The sequence below is a fragment of the Rhinolophus hipposideros genome (genome assembly GCF_964194185.1).
Source record: "Rhinolophus hipposideros genome assembly, chromosome: 25".
NCBI lineage: Eukaryota > Metazoa > Chordata > Mammalia > Chiroptera > Rhinolophidae > Rhinolophus > Rhinolophus hipposideros.
The window spans coordinates 30,285,720-30,308,050 of record NC_138071.1 but is presented as its reverse complement, the minus strand read 5'-3'; the positions used below and the strand labels follow the sequence as shown (position 1 = coordinate 30,308,050).

The following is a 22,331-nucleotide window of genomic DNA, read 5'->3' as shown; positions in this document are numbered from 1 at the left end:
GCTGCATTCGCTGGAGGGACGGTTCCGCTCAGGGCCCATGGTCGTGGCTTTTCCGTGGCACGTCAGCACTGCCAGGGCGCTGGGCCTGTCCTGTGGGAGCAGCCGTGTTTCCTGCCACTCAGTTGTTTGGTGGGAGATCTGGGTCAGGGAACAGAGGTAACGGGGGCTCTTGTGGGGAGGAGGGAGGTGAGACGAAGGGGAGGGAGCATCTCCCCCTGCTGGCTGTAGGAGGGGAAGATGTCTTGGGCTTCAGAAGGGCAGTGACACCTGCCTATAGCGCTGACCTTGCCAGGCTCTGCGAGAAACTCTGGCGACGGTCCCCACAGGAGACTTCCGTCTGGCGCTTCCGACGGCTGTTTCCACCCTCACACCTTCTGGCCTAAGGCCTCGGCATCCAGGCTTCGCTGATTCTGTCTGCCGGGAGGGAGGGAGTGGTGCTCATTGGGACGGATCCCCCCCGAACTGACCTCGACTTCAGGACGGTCACTGTGAGGGCCGGAAGCGCCTGTCCTCAGTGCGGGGCGAACACGCAGGTGAGGGCTCCTGGCAGGTGGTCTGGTGCTTACATGATGGGCTCAGCCGCTCCCTCCTCGGAAGAGCCGCGCACCCCTTCCGCACGAAGCCGGGGGGCTGCTATGCAAACGTGCAGGTGAATCTTGGCCTCTTTACTTCTGTTCTCAGATCTCGGGCAACATTCAGAAATCCGGAAAAGGAAACAACTTGCTCAGACTGCTGGATGTAAAGTGGCGGTGGAAGCTGGCAGGCAGGTTTCTGATTTTTCCGGAAGGTGAAGGTGGCAGGTCTTCCTGAGCCTGGTTGACGCGTCACCCTTCCGTCCCAGCGACTAGGGAGTGGTTCGCACCGTCAGCTTCCAGGTGCTTCAGGGAAGGATGAGCTAGTCAGTGTCAGGCAGAGGCCACGTCTGGACAGGAGTGTGTTCTGTGTCTGCCTGTGTGGCGCTTGCTCAGCCGCCGCGCTCCCAGTGGGCCCGTCAGTCCACTGCCACCTGCACTGGCACCGTCTCGGTGGCGGCGTCCTTTGCCTGACCGCCTAGGCGAGGCTGTGCAAACCCAAAGCCACGTCCCCTTTCCTGCATGTGACATAGAATAAGTGAGTAGATGGGGACCCCGGCTCCCTCCCTCCCCGCCCCACCCCCACAGACTTTTTCACTGGAATTAACATCTCTCTCTGCGTTCTTATGCTCGTGTCCAGGAGTTTCCTCGTGACATATTGCTGGAAGAGAAACTGTTGGGTCATGGGCTTGAATATTTCATTTATGTATTTATTATTTTTGCCAGGAAAATAATTTTAATTTAACAAGCGATATAAAAATAACCAGCACCGGCTGTCATGGTAACTGCCTGTTTTGTTTCACACACACTTGAAAAGAAACATGTACTTTCCTTTGTACACATACCTTCACCTAAGGAGACAAAGAGAAATTCCAGTTTCTCCCACAAAATGCTTTAAACGTCAACAGAGCAGATGCAGTTGTGTAGAAACACTTCTCCCCCATAAAGCATCTCACTTAGAGTCATGACACTTAAAATGTTTCCTTTCTATCCTTCGATTAACTGTTTGGGCAGGTCCCCAGCTCTCTGGGTTACCTGCACTTCTCAGGGTCCTTATCCTGGGTGTGGGGGGACCATGTGTCCACGTCATCCTGGGTGTGGGGGGACCGTGTGTCCACGTCATCCTGGGTGTGGGGGGACCGTGTGTCCACGTCATCCTGGGTGTGGGGGGAACGTGTGTCCACGTCATCCTGGGTGTGGGGGGACCGTGTGTCCACGTCATCCTGGGTGTGGGGGGACCGTGTGTCCACGTCATCCTGGGTGTGGGGGGACCGTGTGTCCACGTCATCCTGGGTGTGGGGGGACCGTGTGTCCACGTCATCCTGGGTGTGGGGGGACCGTGTGTCCACGTCATCCTGGGTGTGGGGGGACCGTGTGTCCACGTCATCCTGGGTGTGGGGGGACCGTGTGTCCACGTCATCCTGGGTGTGGGGGGACCGTGTGTCCACGTCATCCTGGGTGTGGGGGGACCGTGTGTCCACGTCATCCTGGGTGTGGGGGGACCGTGTGTCCACGTCATCCTGGGTGTGGGGGGACCGTGTGTCCACGTCATCCTGGGTGTGGGGGGACCGTGTGTCCACGTCATCCTGGGTGTGGGGGGACCGTGTGTCCACGTCATCCTGGGTGTGGGGGGACCGTGTGTCCACGTCATCCTGGGTGTGGGGGGACCGTGTGTCCACGTCATCCTGGGTGTGGGGGGACCGTGTGTCCACGTCATCCTGGGTGTGGGGGGACCGTGTGTCCACATCAGAGGCATGCTCTGGTGAGGATTGTGTCAGTGGGGTCCCCCTCAGTGGGATTGCCCTTGACGCTCTATTTCTAAACGTTTCCGAGGGTCTTGGGGTCCAAGAGGACATAAGCATCTATTCATGAGGTGACTTTTTATTAAAAACTGTCAGGAAGGAACGTGTTTTGTCAGGCCCCTCAGTTAATGAGAGCTGCTTGTGCTCAGGCACCGTCCTTAGGTGTCTGGGCTCTCGCACACGCTGCCATTCTTAATCATATTTTAATTTTCAAATAAATTGCTTTCATTATCCTTTCATTTACAGTAGCACGTGTTCATCACTGCTCATTAATGCTTGTCAGCCCTGCGCCGAGCTTGCCTTCTGAGGAGCCACGGCTGCAGCGCCGTAATTAGGGAAGAGCTAGGTTGGTTTGTAGGAATTACCAGTTTTTCACTTGTTGGGAACAACACCTAGAGCGTGGCTGCAGTGGGTTCTTTTGATGGAAGCACTTGAAGGCCGTGCGAGGACTGGGATTGCCCTTGAATTTGGTCGTAAGCAGGGCTCCCTGGCTCTAGGCGCTGCTAGTCTGTCGGAGGGGAACTGAGGCCTGGCAGCGGCTGCAGGGCCTCCGCTTGGTTGCTGTGAGCCTGGCCAGCGCACCCCGGAGGGGCCGGAGGACATTGTGGTGGTGAAAGCACTTGTAAAACAAACTTATCTCCCCACCCCCAAGAGCTGATCGTACCCAAACTGGAAACCACCATGTTTTCAAAGTTGAGTGATGAGCTCTTCCATGGATTTGCTTGTTTCTAATGACTTTTGGGGTACAGACCACGCATTCCAGCCTATGCATGGGTCGCCCCGGACGACGGGGGCCTGGATGCAGGCCCGTCCGTGACACAGGCCTTCCCAGCACGGCTGCTGCAGGGTCAGGGGGCTGCTCGTACCCCTGAGGGCCCCCCTGAAGTTCTGGAGCCCCGACACTGGAGTCTGTCTCCCCGTCCGCTCCTTACGGTGAGGAGCGTCTCTCTCCCATTCGGTGTCTTACTTATTCGTAAATTTTTTATTACTCTTAAAAAATGGTAGTAAAATACACGTGACATGAAACTCACCATCTTAGCCATTTCAAGTGCACGGTTCAGGGACACTGAGTACATTCACACTGTGTCATCACCTCTGTCATCTCCAGAACTTCCCATCTTCCCAAGTAAACTCCGTCCCCATGAAACACGCACGCCCTCCCAGCCCCTGGGAACCTCTATTCTCCTCTCTATCTCTGTGAGTGTGACTCCTCTGGGGACCTCACACGAGTGGGTCACACAAGATTAGTCCTTTCGTACCTGACTGGGCCCACGGAGCGTGTCTGGCAGGTGCACCTGTCACAGCAGGTGTCAGTGTCCTCCCTGCTAGGGCTGGGTCACATCCCAGTGTGTGATGGACCGCGCTTTGCTTGCCTCTCGTCCATCACACTTGGGTTGCTTCCTGCCTGTGAATACACTGCGTGGACACGGACGTGCGGATAGCCCCTCAGGTCCCTGCTTTCGAGTTCGTAAATTCTTAGGAAGTCATTTCCATGGGCTCAGCGCTGTGGCAGGTGGGACTCGCCCCTCCCGCCAGAAGGAGATGTGTGGGCAGGGGATGAGTCCGGAATGCAGGGCTCACTGGGCACTGGGGGGCCAGAGGGACAGGAGAGTCGTCACGGGAGGGATGAGCGGGTTCCCACTGGAGAGGGGTGGGTCGTCCCGCAAGTGGTGGGGAGGGGGCTGTTTTAAACAGCAGTGCGGCCTCCTGTCCCTTACCTGCTCTGTGCACAGCGGGCTCACAGTGGGCCGAGGAGACTGGCAAAGGCGCTGCGAGACACCCGAGCTTTCATCACAGGGGAAACACCAATCGTCTCCTGGATTCGGTAGTTTGTTTCCTGAGTGCTGGCAGGACATGGCGCATCTCGCGCAGCCTAATGTCATGTCCGAGCACGTGTGGCTGGCTGCTCACCCTGAGAGCACACGGACTCACGAGGCCACACCAGGCCTTTGAGGACAGGGACGGCCGCCTACAGGGCCTAGGGCCGCCCCTCGTGCCCACCCTTTGTCCTGCTTTCTCCTCCCACTGCTTCAGGACAGGGCTGCAGGGGACGTGGGGACATGGGGACGGTGTCCTTCTGAAGTTCTTGCCAGGAGCAGGCCCTGCTGGTGTCTCCAGACTGCAGGGGGCTCAGCTGTGTCCACCCCTGGCTGGAGGGCACGTATTTGGGTGATCAGAAGGTGGGACCACCTTAAGTGTGTGAGAATGGAGCAGGTGGAGCGTGGGGAGAGACTGGAGGAAGGAGAGGGAACCCCACTGTAAACCTGGCTAGGAACAAGCCCCTTCCGTCCCTCCCTCCCTCTCCGGAAGGGAAGGTGGGTGAGGTGCTCTTCAGCTGGTGAATAGAATGGGTGCAGAGGCGGTGATGGACGGCTGTTTTTGAGTCACTGTCACCAGGCAGATAAGATGAGGGCTAACAGATTCCCTTTTTCCTCATCCACATAATGTGCCATTTTCGTTCAGTGCTGCTCACAGCCCTCAGTGCCAGCCTTTCTGTTCTCCTCTGAATAGTCACTGGAACATTCGGGCGATAAGAGGAGCGGCCTCGGTTACTTGGCAACAGGCTGGAGCAGAGGGCTGCTGATGGGGAGATGAGCTGCCAGAGATAAACCTCCTTTCTCCTTCTGGGCTGCTTATCTTTGCGTCCACAGCAGACTGCACCAAACGGCTCCCTGCAAATGAAGTTTGCTGAGCTCCCTGGGGCTGGCCTGGGGCGGTCCCCTGTCCCCTGTCCCTGGCCTGGAGGAGCCTGGCTTCTCAGGCTGTTCGAGTGGCCAGAACTGGTGGCTGCAGGTGGCATCCTGGTTCCGAGAGGGGAGGCTGTCTCTGGAGCTGGGGCAAGGGGGGGGCAGGCAGCTGGATTTCTCCGACCTCAGTGTCCTCCTCTGATAAACGAAAGGGCCTGAATAAATGACATGCTACTATCCTCTTCAGTCCAGTAAAAATCCGGATTGTTCTGAAAATCATGGGGTGGGATGTGCTGAGCTGCTGCTGGGAGACTCTCCAGCTGCAAGGGAGCGAGTGTCTGGCAGGCGGCCGGACCGGGGTCCACCGTTTCAGGAAGAGAGAAGGACAGGCAGAGCCGCGCTGCTCAGTCGGAGAAAAGCGGTTCAGAAAGGTTAATGTCTCTATTTGAAAATCGATTACTGCCCTCACCTAAAACATTTAGATCCAAGTGATTGAAAGCCGCAGTTGATAATATTAAGAGGAGAGGTTTCTTTTTTGCAGGAAGGGCTAAGCGCTCCGGGGCTCAGGTGCGATTCGCTATTGTCAATCAATATTGTGCTGAGGACGGCGGGTGCCAGCCCGCCCCATCGCCCTCCTGGGAAGCTCTGGGGCCCAGAACTTTCTGTTCCAGCGCTCCAGACACTGCAGCTGCCAGACCTCGTCCCCAGGGGTCAGAAGTCAATAGAGCTTAAGTGCAGCTGCAATGAACGGCCACGTTGCACAGACCTAATCCGGCTTTGTTTGCAGTGACCGGAAGTAGCTGTTCTGATGGCTGAGCAGACTTTTCTGGGAGACACCACTCAGAGCCCATCATGCGCGGATGCCCCTCGGAGCCGGCCGCGAGCAGTGGGAGAAGCTCCGTGGACACAGCTCGGGGCAGCACCCAGGCCGAAGCAAGGGCTTCGGAGGTTTGGGGCACATGCTCGCCGTCCTCCTCGCCTGATTTCAGACCCTGCTGATAGAGGGGCTGTGTAGGCCCATGTCTGCCCGGGAGTGAGTTCTTCTGTGGGGGCAGCCACTGTGGGGGCCGGCCGGGCCGTGGAGCCCCCGCTGGCCTGAGGCGCCCTCTGCGGCACCCTCCACGGTGCTGCCTCTGCCCTCGGCGGCTGTGAAGGCCGCTCTCCTGAGAGCCATCGGGTTCCCCAGAAGTGTAGTTTGCAGATTTTTAACGGGAAACATGGGTCCCCGAAGCTGGTTCCAGTGCGACGTGATTGTCCTCAAAGGGATTTCCAGACACACGTTGCGCAGCTCACCCCCCAGCGGCTCCGCGAAAGTCTGCTGACCGGCCTCTCCCCCTGAGATGTGCCGGCAGGGGGGCGGGACAGAGTCCGTACGTATGGCCCGAGAACGATCAGGTCGGCAGCCAGAGTTGTCCTGTCACCTGTCACCTGTCACCTCTTGCAGGCCTGTGCTTTTCAGGAGCCTTTGCTTTGAGGATGGTCTCGGGGAGGCACAGAGCACCCCATGAGGTTCACAGAGCAGCTTTGTTTCCAGAAGGGCCTGCGCTCTGTCCTCTGACCTGCCTGAAATGGACCAGGGTGGGGACCCCCAAAGCACAGCCTCACTGAGGCCCGACAGCTGAGCTCCCTGCTGCGTACACTGATTTGGGGGATGGCATCGTCTTTCAGCCCAGTGCGACTGAAGAGTCGGTGCTGGAGCAGGCGGGAGACTTCTCGGCACGAGTCAGGTTCCTCTGCGTTCCCGTCTCCCGAGCCACTGGTGCTCCCTGCATCCCACATCCACACCTTCGGCTGGTTGTGTTGTCGTGTGTGTCAAAGTTGAGCTAAAAGGAAAGCACCGCCTCTAGCAGGACAGCCCTCATCTCTTCCTGGGGGGTTTGTCTTGGCCTCTTGGACTTACTTTCACACATTCTAGGGCAAGCAGTCTGGTTTTCTGTGTTTGCCTGCAATTCCCATTTCCTGTGTGGCATTTTAACCAACACTCCAAAGAGTTTCTTGTATTAAATTCCAAGGAGTGTAATCAGCATTCAAAACCCAGATGCACAGCATTGAATCATTTAACAGTGAAATGTGTAGCTGTTTTGATGGAGGAGACGTGTCTTCTTTGGTGTAAACATGAAACAGTCCTACTTTCGCTGTAACTGGGGCTGACGCTCCCCTTTTGGACAAGAGTCCTAGTGATAAGTCTGCCCAGTTGCATACTTTCCAGTTACGTCCAGTTGCTAAGTGTCTTGTGCTCGTAGAAGCCAGCGCTCCCCAGGCTTGCATGGAAGAGTAGTCTCGTCCCTCGCACAGCTCGTGCACAAGGCATGTGCTTTTAAATTGTTTCCTTTTTTAAGAAGCAAACAATTGTCTTCATGCTTTGCCTAGATTGTTAGTTTCTTAAGAGACAGCAGGGTCCTTACAGCGCCTGGTTCTCTCCAGACACCTAGGCGGTCGTCTGTGATACATAATAACTGTCAGGTGCTTTGTCTCTGTGATTTCACGGGGGATACCAAGGCAGCTGAGCAGCAAAGCATGTCCCCATCCCTCGTCTGGTTCTCAGGCTCGAGCTGAGCCGGGAAGGACCGAGCAGTGCAGGGCTGAGCACACATGTGAGGAGCAGGCCTGGTCCCCAGTGCTGGTCTCCAGATCCCTGCCTTCATCAGGGCACACTCGCAGCTGCTGCAGGTGACCCCCATCCCCGTGGCTAGCACAGGGACCCGCTGCTGCCCATGCCAGCCCACAGGGATGTTCCTGGTGGGAGGTGCCGCCTCACACACCTGGCCTCCAGGTCGCTGGGGAGAGCTGTGGGGCATGTGGGCACCCAAGCCCACGGCCACCTGCAGGGGAGGAGAGTGACCTGGGAGGAGCCGTGGACTTTGCCTTTGGCCTTGATTGACTCATCTGTTGTGCTGTCGCTGGTGTCCACTGGCTAGGAAGAGCTGCGCGCTGGGCTGTGCTCTGCTTCCCTCCGCGAGCCCCCAGTGGTTGATTTTTCCCGGATGTGGGCTCAGGTGATCACCGCGATGGAGGTTCTTGAGGGACCGAGACTTGTGTACCGAGCGGTGGGTCCTGCTTCCTGCACCCTGGCCTGGTGCTGGTTGTCACAGCCTCACGGGAGAGGCGGCGTGACAGTGCTAAGGAGCGTGCGGACTCTGGAGCCAGCCCGCCACTTACTGTGTCCACCTGTCTGGGCCCAGGTGTTCCCAGCAAGAAAGGGGACCGTGGTAGTTCAGACCATTGAGGGCTGTCATCGGAGTAACTGAGGTGCGTGTGTCAGAATGGTCCTGGCCATCCTGTTACACAGTAGGTGTTACACCTGTTGTAGGTGTTACACCTGTTGTAGGTGTTAGCTCTTATTTTGAGATCTGACATACACGGGACTATAGGGGTTTGGTAATTGGTTTCAGAAGAAGACGTTCCATCACTGCCGTGTAACTATGGCAACCACATTCTCCACGTCAAAACCTGGGACCCATGTTCTGAGGGGGGTAGTGCTCAGGGTGACGGTGGCCAGAAGGCAGGTGGGCCGTTCTGGAAGGTCGCAGGCCTGCCCCCGGGCAGCGCGGTGCATGCAGCGGGCTCTGGGACATGGGCAGGTGCCCCCACTGCTCCGTGCCTCGGCTTCCGGGGGTCTGTGGGATGACGGCGCTCCCCTTGACAGTTGCAAGGGATTTAATGAGTTACTCTGAGTGAAATGCTGAGAAGTGTGTGGGACATAGCGCTCAGTGAGCCGATCAGCTTCATTCTTACTCCGTTGTCACCATTTCCCCACACCGCGTTGCCGCCCTCGCCTGGCAGCGCCCGGCACCCCCAGCCTGGCCACGCGGCTGGGGCTTAGGAGCCAAGCTTACTCCCAGACCTCCTCGTGCCCCTCGGGCGGTGGGAGCCCTGGGCCCTGATGTCACGGGCGGGTGGGAGTGTCGTCACCTCCTGAGCCTGAGGACCCAAGCTGGTCCCGGCCATCAGTGCACACAGGTGCCCGACGCAGGAGCCTGCAGTCACGTTCCCTGAGAACAGACGTGATTTGGTAGCGTCTCTGCAGAAATGCATGTGGAGGCTGTTTTGTCATCTTAGAGAGAAGTTTTCTCCCTCTCCGGAGAATTCTTTTCAACAGGGTAGTGATTCTTGCCTGTCATTAGTTTTCCTTCCCCAGAAATATCTGAACAGGACTTTATTCCTGCTGCCGCAGCCCTGGACTCTGACGGGCCGTAGGTTTCTCCCCACGTGGCTGCAGTGTGACAGGCCTATGGGAGGGAGTCCCTGCGTCACTGAGGGGCAGCTTCCACCTGGAGGGAGGGCCAGGAGGAAGATGGGACCTGAGGGACCCCACAGGGGGAGGCAGGAGACTGACAGGATGGTCAGCGTGGAGCAGCAGGACCTGGGGCAACGCAGGTCCCCAAGCTGGCCTGTAACATGGGTGCAGGCAGCTGTCTGTAGACGGGATGTGCCCTCGGCCTGGTGTGCACCCTGCAGGGGGGTTCAGACCCCTGGTTGGCTTCACTTCTCTGGGGCAGAGGGCCGCTGCTGTGTCAGGAAGCCCCAGGCTTCGCCTTCAGGGGTGCTGTTTACAAACGGGGGCTCGGGCTGACTGGCCTGTGTGGGCCCCTCCGAACGGCCTGTGGTGTGGCCTGGGCACAAGGCACTTCCTCCGCAGTGACAGCCATCCTGCAGGGTGTGAGGGGCATTCTAATCCCGGGAGGGGACGCGACAGGTGTCCTCAGCCCCGTCATGCTGAGCCTGTGCTCTGAGAGTCACTGGGTCGTCCCCACAGCCCTTCAGGATGGTGCGTCTTCGTCTCCCGGGTGAGTGGGCAGGGCCGAGGGCTGTCCGGTGTGCCTGGCACCCATGTGGGGTGACAGCACCGTGGGGACAATCTGGGAGGTGCGTGCTGCTCTTCTCAGTGTGAGGGCCTGAGAGTGAGCGTGTGCACGTCCTACTCCCCCACCTCCCTAGGAAGCAGCGTCCCCATCTCCTCTCTGGAGCTGGCCCTGGGGACACCTGGTGGGTGGGTGACGTGTGGCCAGGGCATCTTGTCCCCAACTGCACGGAGCTCGCTTGTGCCTGTCCTGATGATGGTGCAGCCCTGCAAGAAGCCGGCCACCAGGGGTCACTGCTGCTCCTCCGTCCTGGCTGCCACCTGGGGCCAACTTGGGTGCAGGGCAGGATGAGTGAGGGACGGCTCACGGAGTGTCATAGGGGCCCCTGGGCTCCGGGCCATGGGCGCTTGCCTGCAGCAGGGGCAGCCCACGGGCCGGGGGTGGGGATCAGGCCCTCCTGAAAGCACGCTCGTGCCGTGTACTGTCTGACTGTGTGACACCAGAAGGCCCTGTGCTCACCCCTGATTACTTCCTGCGTCTTCCGTGCGTGCTCTGAGAGCTGCTTTAAACACCTCCGCCGTCCCTGTTGTCCCGCGGGGTCAGCTGGTCTCTTCATAAGGCGACGGAATACATTTGGTGTCTACTGTATACAGTTCTGAGAACCTGAGTGCACGTCACAGGCCACCATTTCTGTGATTATGGAAAGAAGTGAGGCATTTCCCTGCCCAGGCCTGTTCTTCCCCTCGCAAGAAGTTTTGCACGTGGCTGATTTGTTTCGTGTCTGTCCCTGCCCAGTGATTATTCCAAGCCTACTTTCAGTGCGCCCTCATTTGCAAACACTACAGTTGTGGAACCTTGTCTGCTTATCTCCTTTGCTCCAAAATCAGGAGTATTGTTCTCAAGGTTTCCAGGGAACCAAGATAATACAATTGCACACGCATATTATTTCTATGAATAAAGTAGTTACACAAGTTATTGACCAGGCATGAGCACTGAAATAATCCAGAACCTGCCCTAGGTAATCGCCCCACTTGGAAAACCTGAGTGAAGTGATCATTCCCCAGTGTCATATCTCTTCCCAAAGAGATAGCGAAGAAATGTAAAAAGACATATAAAATACAAAAACAAGTTAAGACGTACAAAAGGAAGACAAGAGGATAAAACATCACAGGTGCAAAGAAAATGGTAACTTCACCAAAATAAATGCCACAGGAGCCACTAGAGGCTGCACGAATAGGACATTCCCAGAACTTGCCATGAGCTGCCCGGTGGCCCGGGGGTGAAGGTGGTGGGTCGTGGCCTGGGACCTGGGGGTCCCCCCTGTGGGTCTCTGTGATAAAGATACGGTGACTGAGGGACATTTGTGCACAACTAGGTTCCAGAGGCTTTTTTCTCTGTCTTTTCACGTGAGCCTGGGACTTGTCACCTGAGGGAACTGAGCAAGAATGGTTCTCACAAGGAGAGACCAAGACGGATTTGTTAAGCTCGCGGCTGCCTGGTCTGACCTGCAGGTTCTGGGTGGCTCGGACTGGCAGTCCCTGAACACCACGCATCTTGAGTGTCTGAGCATGAGGTCCCTTCCCCAGAGCAGAGGCCCCCCAGGACCACCTCCCACATGTGGGCTGGGAAAGGATGTACTGGGGCAGACCCGGGGCCGTGAGCCTAAAGGGGTCAGGGGCGGAGGCGCAGTGCATGGGAGGAAGGTGGAGACCCGCCCTCACTTGCAGTGTCCACCCCGACACGGGGTACTCTCTTCCTCCTGTCTGAAATGAGACATCACTTTGTCTTTTCTGCCTCCGTTTCTCACAGATGGAGTGTTTGGAAGGTGCCAGAAGTTTCCAGCACTAGACATATATCGCTATGAAGTGCCGCCAGGGGTTCTGCAGCACCTGACAGCCACATTGCGGAAGCTTTCCCGCTCAGGTAGGAGGGCTTGGCCCACACCACGTCTGCACCAGGCCAGTGGCCTGAGGGGAGATTTCCGGAGTTGCAGGGGCCTCAGCAAAGGCTTCTCAAACAGCCGCAAGCCTCGTAGGGAGCGTGGGAGTGGAAAAGGACGAGTTAGCCAGGGTGTGGTTACCGGGCAGGGCGGCGAGATGCCTGGCACAGGAGCTTGGCCCTGGGTTGCCGGAGCAAGAACAGAGGGCAGCCACAGCCATGAGGGCAGTGTGAGGGCAGGTCAGAGGTCATGGGCAGTGGGAAGGCAGGCCAGAGGTCAGAGGTAGAGGGCTGTGGGGGTGGGTGTGGGGCTCATCACAGCCAGTCCAAACCGCCCTGATCAACCTGGAGAGAATCAGTCCCCTGCCCACTGTTGTTAGGCACATCGTGTCGTGCTGTTTTGTCTCGGGAGATTCCTGGTACTTGTTGGCTTCATGGGGTGCGAAGATAATCTAACCAATTGCAATAATCTAAAAATTATCACATATACTCATTCATCATTTACGTTGCATCGGACCTTTCTTAGACCGAGGGGGGAGCCCTATGGTCAGGTCCGTGTGATTATGGCCGACGGGCCCACCTGCAGACATGCAGAGCTGGGTGGGTGTGTGAAGCTCCTGGAGGGTGAATGCGCGTGTCCTGGTCAGGACCTAATGGCACTGCTGGGGCCCAGGCCTGGAAGCGAGGGACCAGGGAGCCACCGCGAGGACCAGGACGCCCCCTAAGGCTCGGTCACGGCGCTCCCACGGGGCTTCCGAGTGGCTCCATGAAGAAGTCGGGTCTAATACTTTTGGGAAACAGCACTTGCTCCGTTCCTCCTGGATGCTCACAGTGTAGGTGGGCTTCTTAAGGCACCGGAAAGTTCTGCAGCAAAGAATTACGTTAAGTGGTTCAGTCCGAGTGGTGGGCCCGTGGTGCCCTTCTCCCCGAGACCGCATGCAGTTGGGTGCGGTCCGGAGTGGAACTGCCGGGAGACCGTGTCCGTGGTCAGTTCCGGGGTTGGGTACAGCTGTGGGAGCTCGTCAAGGGTCTCTGCGCGGCTGTCGTCTTTGTACCTGGAGCCTGAGGTCTGTGGCAGGGACGATGGGTACAAGAGGAGAGCAAGGAGGAGGAGGACCGCAGCCGTGTCCTTTCTTGTGACAGAAGCCCACCCCCAGAGGGCTTTTCCTTTTTATTAACGTCTTGCATTAGGGTGGGACATTTGTTGCAATTAACAAGTCCATATTGATACGTTATTAACTAGTGCCCATAGTTTACATTAGGTTAACTTTCTATTTTGTACATCCTGTGGATTTTGACAAATGTGCAAGGACAAGGACATGTACCCCCCATTACAGTGTCACACGGAGCAGTTTCACTGCCCTGAACATTCTCTGTGCCCCGCCTACTCAGTCCTCCCCAAGTCCCCCAGCCCCTGGCCACCCCGACCTTCTTACTGTGTTTGGTTTTGCCTTTTCCAGAACGTTGTATGGTTGGAATAATACTGCGTGTGGCCTTTTCAGACTGGCTTCTTTCACTTGTGATACAACATGCATGTAAGTTTCCTCTGCGTCTTTCCCTGGCTTGGGCGCTTGTTGCTTTTAGGTGCTGAGCAAGGTCTCATTGTCTGGACCGACCGCAGTTTGTTTCTCCTTCGCCTCCTGAAGGGCGTCTTGGCTGCTTCCATGTTTGGGCAATTCTGAGTGAAACTGCTGTAAGCGTCTGTGTGCAGGTTTCTGTGTGGACGTACTTTTCAGCTCCTTTGGGTAAATACCAAGGAGCACGATTGCTGGGTCACATGGTGACAGCGTGTTTAGTTCTGTAAGAAACCACCGAACTGTCCTCCAGAGGCGGGTGTGGTGGGGGAGGGGAGTGACGGAGCCTCTTTGAGACGATTTCTACTCCTGGTAAATGTGGACAGTCAGGGCTGTGGTGAAGTCCAAAGAAATCAAGTGTTTTGAAACATTTTATGAATATCAGTATTACCAGATATTTAACTTTATTTATGTCAGTACTTGCTTCCCAACTTCTGACTGCTGTTGCCCAGACCATACACACCTATTTGTTTTCAGGGGAGATTATTGTAGTTTCTGCTGTGGTGCTTAGGGCTGTGCATGAGGTCAAATGCCAGAAAAACAACCGTTTTCCAAGAGATACGGATGTGTTCTCGTTCTTTTCTTAAAATGATGGCGATGACAACGCACATGCACCTGGGCCCCCGACTGGTGTTTCCCTGGGGGGCCTCGGGGCGTCGTGTGACTCTCACACCTGGAGGTGTCGAGCGTAGCCTGGCAGGACGTCAGTGGGCTGTGACTTGGATGGGCACTGCCCCCTCCACTGTCACTGTCCCCACCACTGACTTAGCAGCATTCAGACCCCGGGTTTTGTCAGGACGACAAGGCTCCAGGGTACAGGCCGTGACTGACCACAGCAGCGTTTCCCCACTGTCACCCGTCAGGTCATACATGTGCTGCCACCTCCTGCGGCCTCTGCCTGGGAGCCCATACCTGAGGGGCGGTGCTGACTTCTACAAAGGTGACTTGGGAGGGGAAGTGAGAGCAGGTGCGGGTGGGCCGTGGGCATTCAGGCTGATATTTGTCCTGGAACATCCTTATCATGCGTGCCCCGAATGGCTGCTCTCAGAACCGGGCTGTCTCCACCTTCACACCCACCAGCACACACATGCACACGTACACACATATGAACACACCTGCACTCATAGGCACACCCACACATCTCTGCACACACACGGCGGCACACATGTGCACACACCCGTGTGTACACACATGTGCACACACACATATACGTGCTCACACGTACAGACACGTGTGTGCCCACACTGCTTTGGGTCCCTCATCTGACGTTGTAGTTTCCAGCAGTGCCGTGTCCTGTGGAACTTTTCCTCTGGTTCCTTCACCCACGTTGCCTACTTTCTGCTTCACGTTGTCATGACAGGCTCACTAGTGGGTAGCACCCCAGAGGTGTTGGGGGGTCTGTGTCTTTGCCTGAGGAAAGAGTCTGCAGTCCTGAGCTTGGTTTGCATGCTGCAGGATGGTTGCAGAAGGAGGTTTTCCAGAAGCCTACCCATCACTCCACCCAAGTCACCGGGATTACACGATGTGGCTGCGCTTGGAAACTGATGTCAGTGGCAGACAGCGGGCCCCCTGCCACCAGGAGCCGCTTCACCAAGACGCAAGGGAAAGTGGGACTTAACTGAGGAGCTTCCTTCTTTAACAGAAATGCACACAGCAAGGCACGAAGTCTGCTCCCTTTATCTACCACTCTTGTCTCCTGCAGGCAGTATTATTTCATGGGTGGACACATTGTTCTCTCATGGATTAAATAAAAAAATGCATTTCACTTCCCTGACAAGCCATTAAAATTCAGCATTTAAATGTCACTCATTGGCACGTAATTTGCTGTCATGAAAACAACTATGGATTTATTTCCTGGCAGGAATCTCCTGACTTATTGAGCTATGTGTGAAAAGCAAAAAACAAGAAGGCAAAATTTAAAAAATACCCAACACAGTGTCATAACTCCTTAAAAGAGAATGAAAAGAAATCGCGCAGTGACGTGGGACAGACACAGCCAGTGTCGCCACCGTGGCCGCAGCCCCCGGTTGGGACCCACTCTGCCCAAGCTGCTTGGGCGGCAGGTCAGTGCAGCAGCTCCACTTTCTCCTCGGTTTTCCTCCTGGGTGACAGTCTGCCTGCCGCCCACCTGCACTTCCTCACCTGGCTTCTCCTGTGTGAACCCCCCTCCTCCCTGGTGCCCTGGGAAACTGGGGTTCTTCCTCCTTGCTGACGTCTGTCTGGGCTCCACTGCCCCAAACTTCAGGCGACACGTGTCTGTGGGGGTGTGGGGAGATAGGCACACGGCCCAGGTACAGTCGCAGAGCCGCTGCTGTCCCTCAGGGCTCTACGTTCTGTTCAATGGGATGACACCATGGTGGGAACGTGGTGGGGGGATCACTCAGGTGAGAGGCAGTTGGGGGCAAATGGAGAGGTCGTGAAGGGACAGCCAGGCTACGGCCGTCACTGTCAGCGCCCAGCACTCCCGACCCAGGCCCGGGTGCTCCACCCTCTGCACCCAGCGTGTGTCTGTAAAGGCACTGCTATTTCACACACCCTGCTCCATGCTTTTCACCATGAAGTGTATGGACTAGATATGAGGAAAGGGGACAGGAGACGTCGTCCCCAAACTTCAGTGAGTCTGTGGCGTCTGAGGTCCAGGCCTGCATCCAGCTGGGGCATTCATTGGACCCCCTTGTTTGTGTCTTTGCCTTATGTGAAAGAGGAGCCTTGAGAACGTGAGAGAAGCAGCAGAATGGCTGCACTTGGAGAGCGGCTTTCACACCAAAAGGAGGAGCCGGGGAAAGTCAACCTGCCTTTGGGCCATGGTGCTTTCCTAATTGTCACGTTTCCCCTGCCTGTGCTTACCCGACTTGAGTCCCAGACACTACTGATGATAAAAGAAGACTCATGTCCCTGCCCCGCGGAGATGCAGCCGGTTGCTAACGCGTGTGCACTCACTCGCCCAGTAAACCTGCAGTGCACTCGTGTCGTTCAGCCACGGGTGCCAGGTCACAGTCCTGCCCGGGGCCAATCCCTGCCTTCCCTCTGCACCAGGCCTGACTGGAGGGACCCCAGGCCCTGAACTTCCTATAGTTCATGCAATACTATCTTATGATTTTCACTTCAATTTCTCTGATTCCTAGTGAGCTCAAGCAGCCTTTGTTTCTTCCTGACGTATGAGCATTCTGTCAGTTCTGGGCACTAACCTTTTCCTGGTCTTGTTTGTACAGAGGCAGGTGTCTCCTTCCCGTCCTCGGCTTGCCTTTGCACTTCCCTACTGGTGTGCTGACACACAACCATTTTAAGTCACAATACGCAGTCTTTTCCAGTCTTTTTTCTCTACAGTTTCTACTTTCTCATCTTTTTTGGGTGATCATTTCCCTCCTGAAACACGTGCTTTCAGAGTTCCTTCTGTGATGTCTACCAGTGGGTGCCTCCATTTCCACTTGTTTGTAACTTTCCCTTTTAATTATAGCATCAGTGGACATACAATTCTAGGTGACAAAGCTGTGGCAGCTGTAGAAGTGGCCGCAGGATGAAGGCAGGCTGGCCAGTCTGCAGGCCCTCCACTCAGGCCAGAAGCAGCAATTTCTACAGCCCCTGTTATCCTCAGGTTTCTTTCACTTGTCTGTTTCCTTTGTAATAACTTCTTGGTGACTTTGTCCATGATGGGGGGTGTGCTGAAGGTGGGGGGCACAGCTGGAGCAGAAAGCTGGGAGACCAGCTGCTCAGCTTCAGGAGGGGCCTGGGCTTGGTCTGGGGTCTTGGAAGTGCTGTGCCCCCTGGGTGCTGTTTCTGACTGTGCCCTCGCTGGGTGCCTGGCGGGTCACTGAGGACCCCTGCCCGCCTCTCTGTGGGGCGAGTGATACATCCCTCTATGTGTGTGGAGATTTTTAGAACATCTAACTGCAATTTGGAGTTCATTAGAATGATCAGGAAGCTTTTTAGTGAGAAACGACATTATACAAAGAAGAAACTGGACTATTTACATGAAATTATGAAGACAGATCCTGAAACATGACATCTGTCAGGACAGTATTCCAGAGTCACTGAGACCCAGAAGCAAATGGAAGCCACAGTGCAGTGACTTTGGATCGGGGGCAAGCTGGACATCCCAACTCAATCAAAAAGTAGGGATCAAGGAAGAAATAAGCCCCGAGGATGGAACAGATAAAGCCAGAGAAACAACAGAGAAAAGAATCAGACTCTGACAATTAGAAATAATGAAATAGGCTGAAAGAGACTACCTGTTCACTGTTTAAAATAATAAGGAAATAATGCAGGCAATAATAAAAATATATCTGAATGAAAAAGGAATGACAGGTTAAAATAAAAAATGTAGAAATGATCAAAATGGAAGATGCGCTCATTCAAACTGGATACTCTGTGCGTGGAGTTGATAGCTGATTAGACACAATGAAGAGAAGATTACTGAACTGGAATACGGACCTGAAGAGATAACCAAAAATGCAGCATGGAGAGCGGGAGAGATGGGAAAGGTGTAAGACCAGGGGAGAGAAAAGGGAGGTCCAAGTGACGTCACATAAAAAGTCTTAAAGAATAAAGAGAATACAGCAAATAAGATGCAGAAGAATGAAGAGAGTGAAAAGAATGCAATCTTTGAAGGAACGGCCGAGGAACTTCCAGAACTGCCAGAAGGCCCGAGACGTCTCATTGAAGGACACTCCAAAATAAATATCGAAGTTGGACTCGTCACAATGGCCCTGCAGGAGACTGGAGCCTAAGAGAAGACTTAGGAACAGCCAAGGAGAAAAGACAAGACACTGAGGAAAGAATGGTTTTGGGGCAGCACCTTTCTCAATAGTAGCAAAGGCAGAAAACAGTGGAGGTTCCTGAAGATGCTGACAGAAATAACTATCATGTAGAACTGTATGTCTGCTGAAGCTGTAGTTGAAAGCAGAGGGAAACATTACAAATAAATGGACACTGACTTACCCACTAGTAGACATCACAGAAGGAACTTCAAAAGCCAATAATCATTAAAAAAAATGTATGTACCTAAATTTTCCAAAAGCTACTTTTGTAAATTCAGTGAGCGTGGCCTGCATTTTACGTGGGAAATCTGGACTTTCCTCAGCTGCTCCGATGCATGACGTCCAGCGTGGGATGCCTCCTCCAGCCGCTGCCCTCAGCACATGGTTGTGGAGCACGGTGTCAGCTTGGGCGCGGCCTGTGCTGTGTGCGTGGAGTGTCCTCTGCTCCGCAGAACCTCCGTGGAACGCAGTGCTGACCCCCGTCTCCTGTTTGGGAAGAGTCGTTCGGAACCGGGGTTTTCTGTCCAGGTCCATATTTTCTTGTAATGTCTCCTTATTGGCTGTAAGGACCCTCCTTACTGGTGGGTTTTGCAGTCATAGGATAAGTGAGGGTCTTAATGAAAAGAAGACCCGTCCCAAGATGCACATTTTCTCTGTGTCTACACAAGGAGGAAGAATGGCTAACGGGATGTGGGCGGAGGGTTGCTGAACTCAAAGGAGTTGTAACAATATCCCCAGCGAGGGGACTGGCGACACCCCCCACACCACAGAGGATGTTCTCCACCTTCCTGAGGCGCTCTGGGCAGGTCTACATGGAACGGAGGGCTCCCTGGCGCATTTCAGAAATGATTTCCCGGTTATCGACACAGGACAGACATGCTGACTGCCACAGAGTTAGCAGCTACTTCTAATGTTGATGCCTCTGAAATGGGGAGAAACAGTCCTGCGGTTAGAACAAAATCGGATAGGTTTTTATAGCTTGGTATTGCTCCAGCTCCTAGGAGCTGTGATGCAAGCAGACGCTGCACATCTTCGTGCCTGACCCTCTGGGGACTTGACCCTGAGAGTTATCGCTTAAGGAGTAGGGTCACCAGGAAGATCTATGTCTTTGGAAGATTTCCTATTTTCTGAGATGCTCAGGTCCTCCAGCACGCTGTCCCCTCATGTTGCCTGGCTGCCAAGGTCTCCACATCCTCGGCGTTGTGTCTGTGAAGCCACAGGTCCCCGGCAGCACCGTGGGGCCAGGGCACCGTGTGCCTGCAGACCACACACTTTGCCCCATCGCAGCCTCAAAAAGACAGTTCGTTACAAGATAAACCAACACAGAGTCATCTTTCTGTGTATTTAAGTTTCTAACCACCTCAAATGGTATCTGATAATATGCCAAAGAAAGTTGACAACGTGACGATTTGAAAGCTTGGACCAGACATCAGTGGACAAATGAAATTAGAGTGCCAATGAGACAGGATTTAGTGGCCATCATGCACCCGGTTCTCAGCCGGGAGAGTGAACCGATTGGATGGACGTGGAAGTAGCCCAGGTGTCGGGGCCCTGAGCGCTGGACTTCACACCGTTCGGTTTCCTGCCTGTCCTCTCCTCTCAGTCCTTCTTCCCTGGTCGCTCCCAGCCCTCCCCAGACCTGCCCTGTCACACGCCTTTCCCCAGTGGTTCATCCACCTGGCAGAGGCCCTGCAGCTGCTTCTCTGAGGTTGTAGTTTGTCTTTTAGGAGCTGGTGACTCAGAGTCATGTGACTTGTTCTCAAGTCAAAGTAGTTGCCGAAAATGGAACTGTCACCCAGAGCTGGGGTGCAATGAGCTGACACCAGAGTGAACCTTTAATCTGCATGGAAGACATACTGCAAATAATGGGAACCAGAAAGGAAAACAAGGACATCCTGGGTGGGCCTGTGTTTGTAGCACCTGCTCCTAACGCCGAGGTCGCTGGTTCGATTCCCACATGGGTCAGTGAGCTGCGCCCTCTACAGCTAAGATTGTGAAGAGTGGCTCTCCCTGGGCAAGAGCGGCTGTGAGCGGCCAACCGGCAACCGACTGCCTCAGCTGGGGGGGCGCAAGGCTCATAATACCAGCATGGGCCAGGGAGCTACTAGTTTACACAGCTAGACTGAGAGACAGTCTTGAACCAGAGTGGGTGGGGGAGGCGGAAGAAGGGGGAGAAAAACCAAGGAAACAAACAAGGACATCCTACACGATTTCGTCACTTTGGGGCAAACCAAAGTTTTTGATATTGAGGGTCACTTTTTTGTCTTGGAAAAGATGCTTTGATGCCCTTGTGGGTTCAAGAACTGTTTATAAACTGTATCCTAGCCTTATGACTAAAACTGAACTTCCTGACCTTGAGTGCTTTAAAAGCTTACATTTGTTCCTGATACAAACTGCAGATTTGGATTTTTAATTTTGAAGTATGTGGCCGGGCGAACCTTGTCCCTGCTAGAACCTAAAAAGCTGACAGCTGCGTTCAGGGCACTACTGAGCGTGAATGGAGCAGCTGCGTCAGGAGGCAGGCGGGCATCTGCGTTCGGACTCCTGCAGCCAGCGCCGCTTTCACTTCCTGGAGTCCTCATCCCAGACACGACAGAGCCTTCCCCCTCCAGAGCTTTGGATGTGTCAGCAGAGGACGAAATTGAGACCTCTCCAAACCTGGCAGCTTCCCAGATGGCACAAAAACCCTGCATTTCTGAGAGAAGCAGGAGGTGGGGTGAGGGGGACCCAGTTATGCCTGTATGGGATGTAATTTTGTCTTAAACCTCACTAAAAGCTACAGAGGTCATAGAGACAGTCAGGCTTGTATTCTTTGAAATAATTCACATTACAGGCTTGTGTATTACTTACATTATCAAATAAAAGGCTTTAGACTTGTGTAGGCAGATAATTACAAATTGATTTCTGGACATCTCATTTTGGAAATGGTTCTTACCCTCCTCCTCTTCTTTCTCTCCCTTTCATCTCTTTCTTCTTGTGTTAAACTTTCTCGCAGTTATGTAGGGTCCTGGGGGTGTTAGCCGGCCGTCTCAGTAAACGGCAAAGCTATATGAAGAAGTCACTTTTATTTGAAATCAGGAATTGGATTACAAAGTGCAGGAACATTGATGCAGACAGAGAATTTCTTTTAACATTGTATTCAGCCTCCAAAGAATTATTACAAACCCGAAGCAATCAGGCAGGCCCAGGGGTCCCAGCACATCTGCCGTAGCTGTTCATGGTGCGTTCTTGGCACCAAACTCTGTTTTGCTGAACTCAGTGCATCTCATATTTCAAGACAACAAGCAGATAGATAAAGGGCTTTTGTAACTATTAGAAACCAACTGCAGTCTAGTACATTCACCAAAACAAAGGGGAAGGTACTCCTAGACCTTGGACTGCATAACGAAGCAAAAGTAAACACACTCCCATAATGATACCTCGTTGTCCCCAGATGTGCACACGTGTACAGCTGTGTGCCACAGGTTGTCCAGGACCCACAGGCATGACAACCGGACATGGCAATTAACAGAAGGGAGCAGGTGGACCCACACTGAAACGGTCCTTGTGAGGGTCATGGCCTAGTACTGGCGAATGCACTGAGAGGATCTGGAATGGCCGCGTACGGGAGCTGGCACCCCATTACCCAGTGGAAGGGCAGGGAGGAGAGCCGCCCCGCCATGGTTCTGCATGCCGCCTCCCAATCGAGAGGCTTCCCGCTCCTTCTAGCAAGACTTGCTGCGTCTTATCACTCGGGGATGAGGGCGCTGTGTCTGCTGGTGACATGCAGGCTTCCCATCCGGTGTGTGGACATGCGGTGCGTGGACATGTGCTGACCGTCTGGCTCACCTCCTGCCCTCCCCTCCCCACACCTGGGCGGGGAAGCCAGTGCCCAGCGGTGTGTGGCCCTGGGGGACCCACAGTGCTCAGCTGCCTCTCGCTCCGCTCTCAGCCTGACCTCGTGGCCTTGACAGCAGGGGCTGCTCTGCTTAAGAACGTGAGCAGCAGGGCACGTCTCCCCTCGCCCATTTCTCTCAGCTCTGAGTTGGGCAGCTGGCCTGAGATGACTGTTACTCTGTGTGGGGACTAGTTTCCATTGTGGCTACTGCCTGACGAAAACGCTCGCTTGGTTTCTTTGAGGAATGTGACATGGTAAATGACATGCGCTGATATTGTTTCTTTCGTGCAGATGAATGCGCCTTCCATCTGCCTGCGTGTCT

The 22,331-nt window shown here is 54.7% G+C and overlaps 1 protein-coding gene across 5 annotated transcripts in view; it reads left to right on the top strand.

Moving 5' to 3' along the window:
• Positions 1-22,331, top strand: part of PTPRN2 (protein tyrosine phosphatase receptor type N2) — a 406,465-nt gene that overhangs the window by 87,626 nt on the left and 296,508 nt on the right. For all 5 annotated transcript variants that reach the window (XM_081038718.1, XM_081038717.1, XM_081038716.1 and 2 more), the window contains one exon: positions 11,673-11,786. In XM_081038718.1, the coding sequence (XP_080894844.1) occupies positions 11,673-11,786 (114 nt within the window). The remainder of the gene's footprint in view (positions 1-11,672; positions 11,787-22,331) is intronic.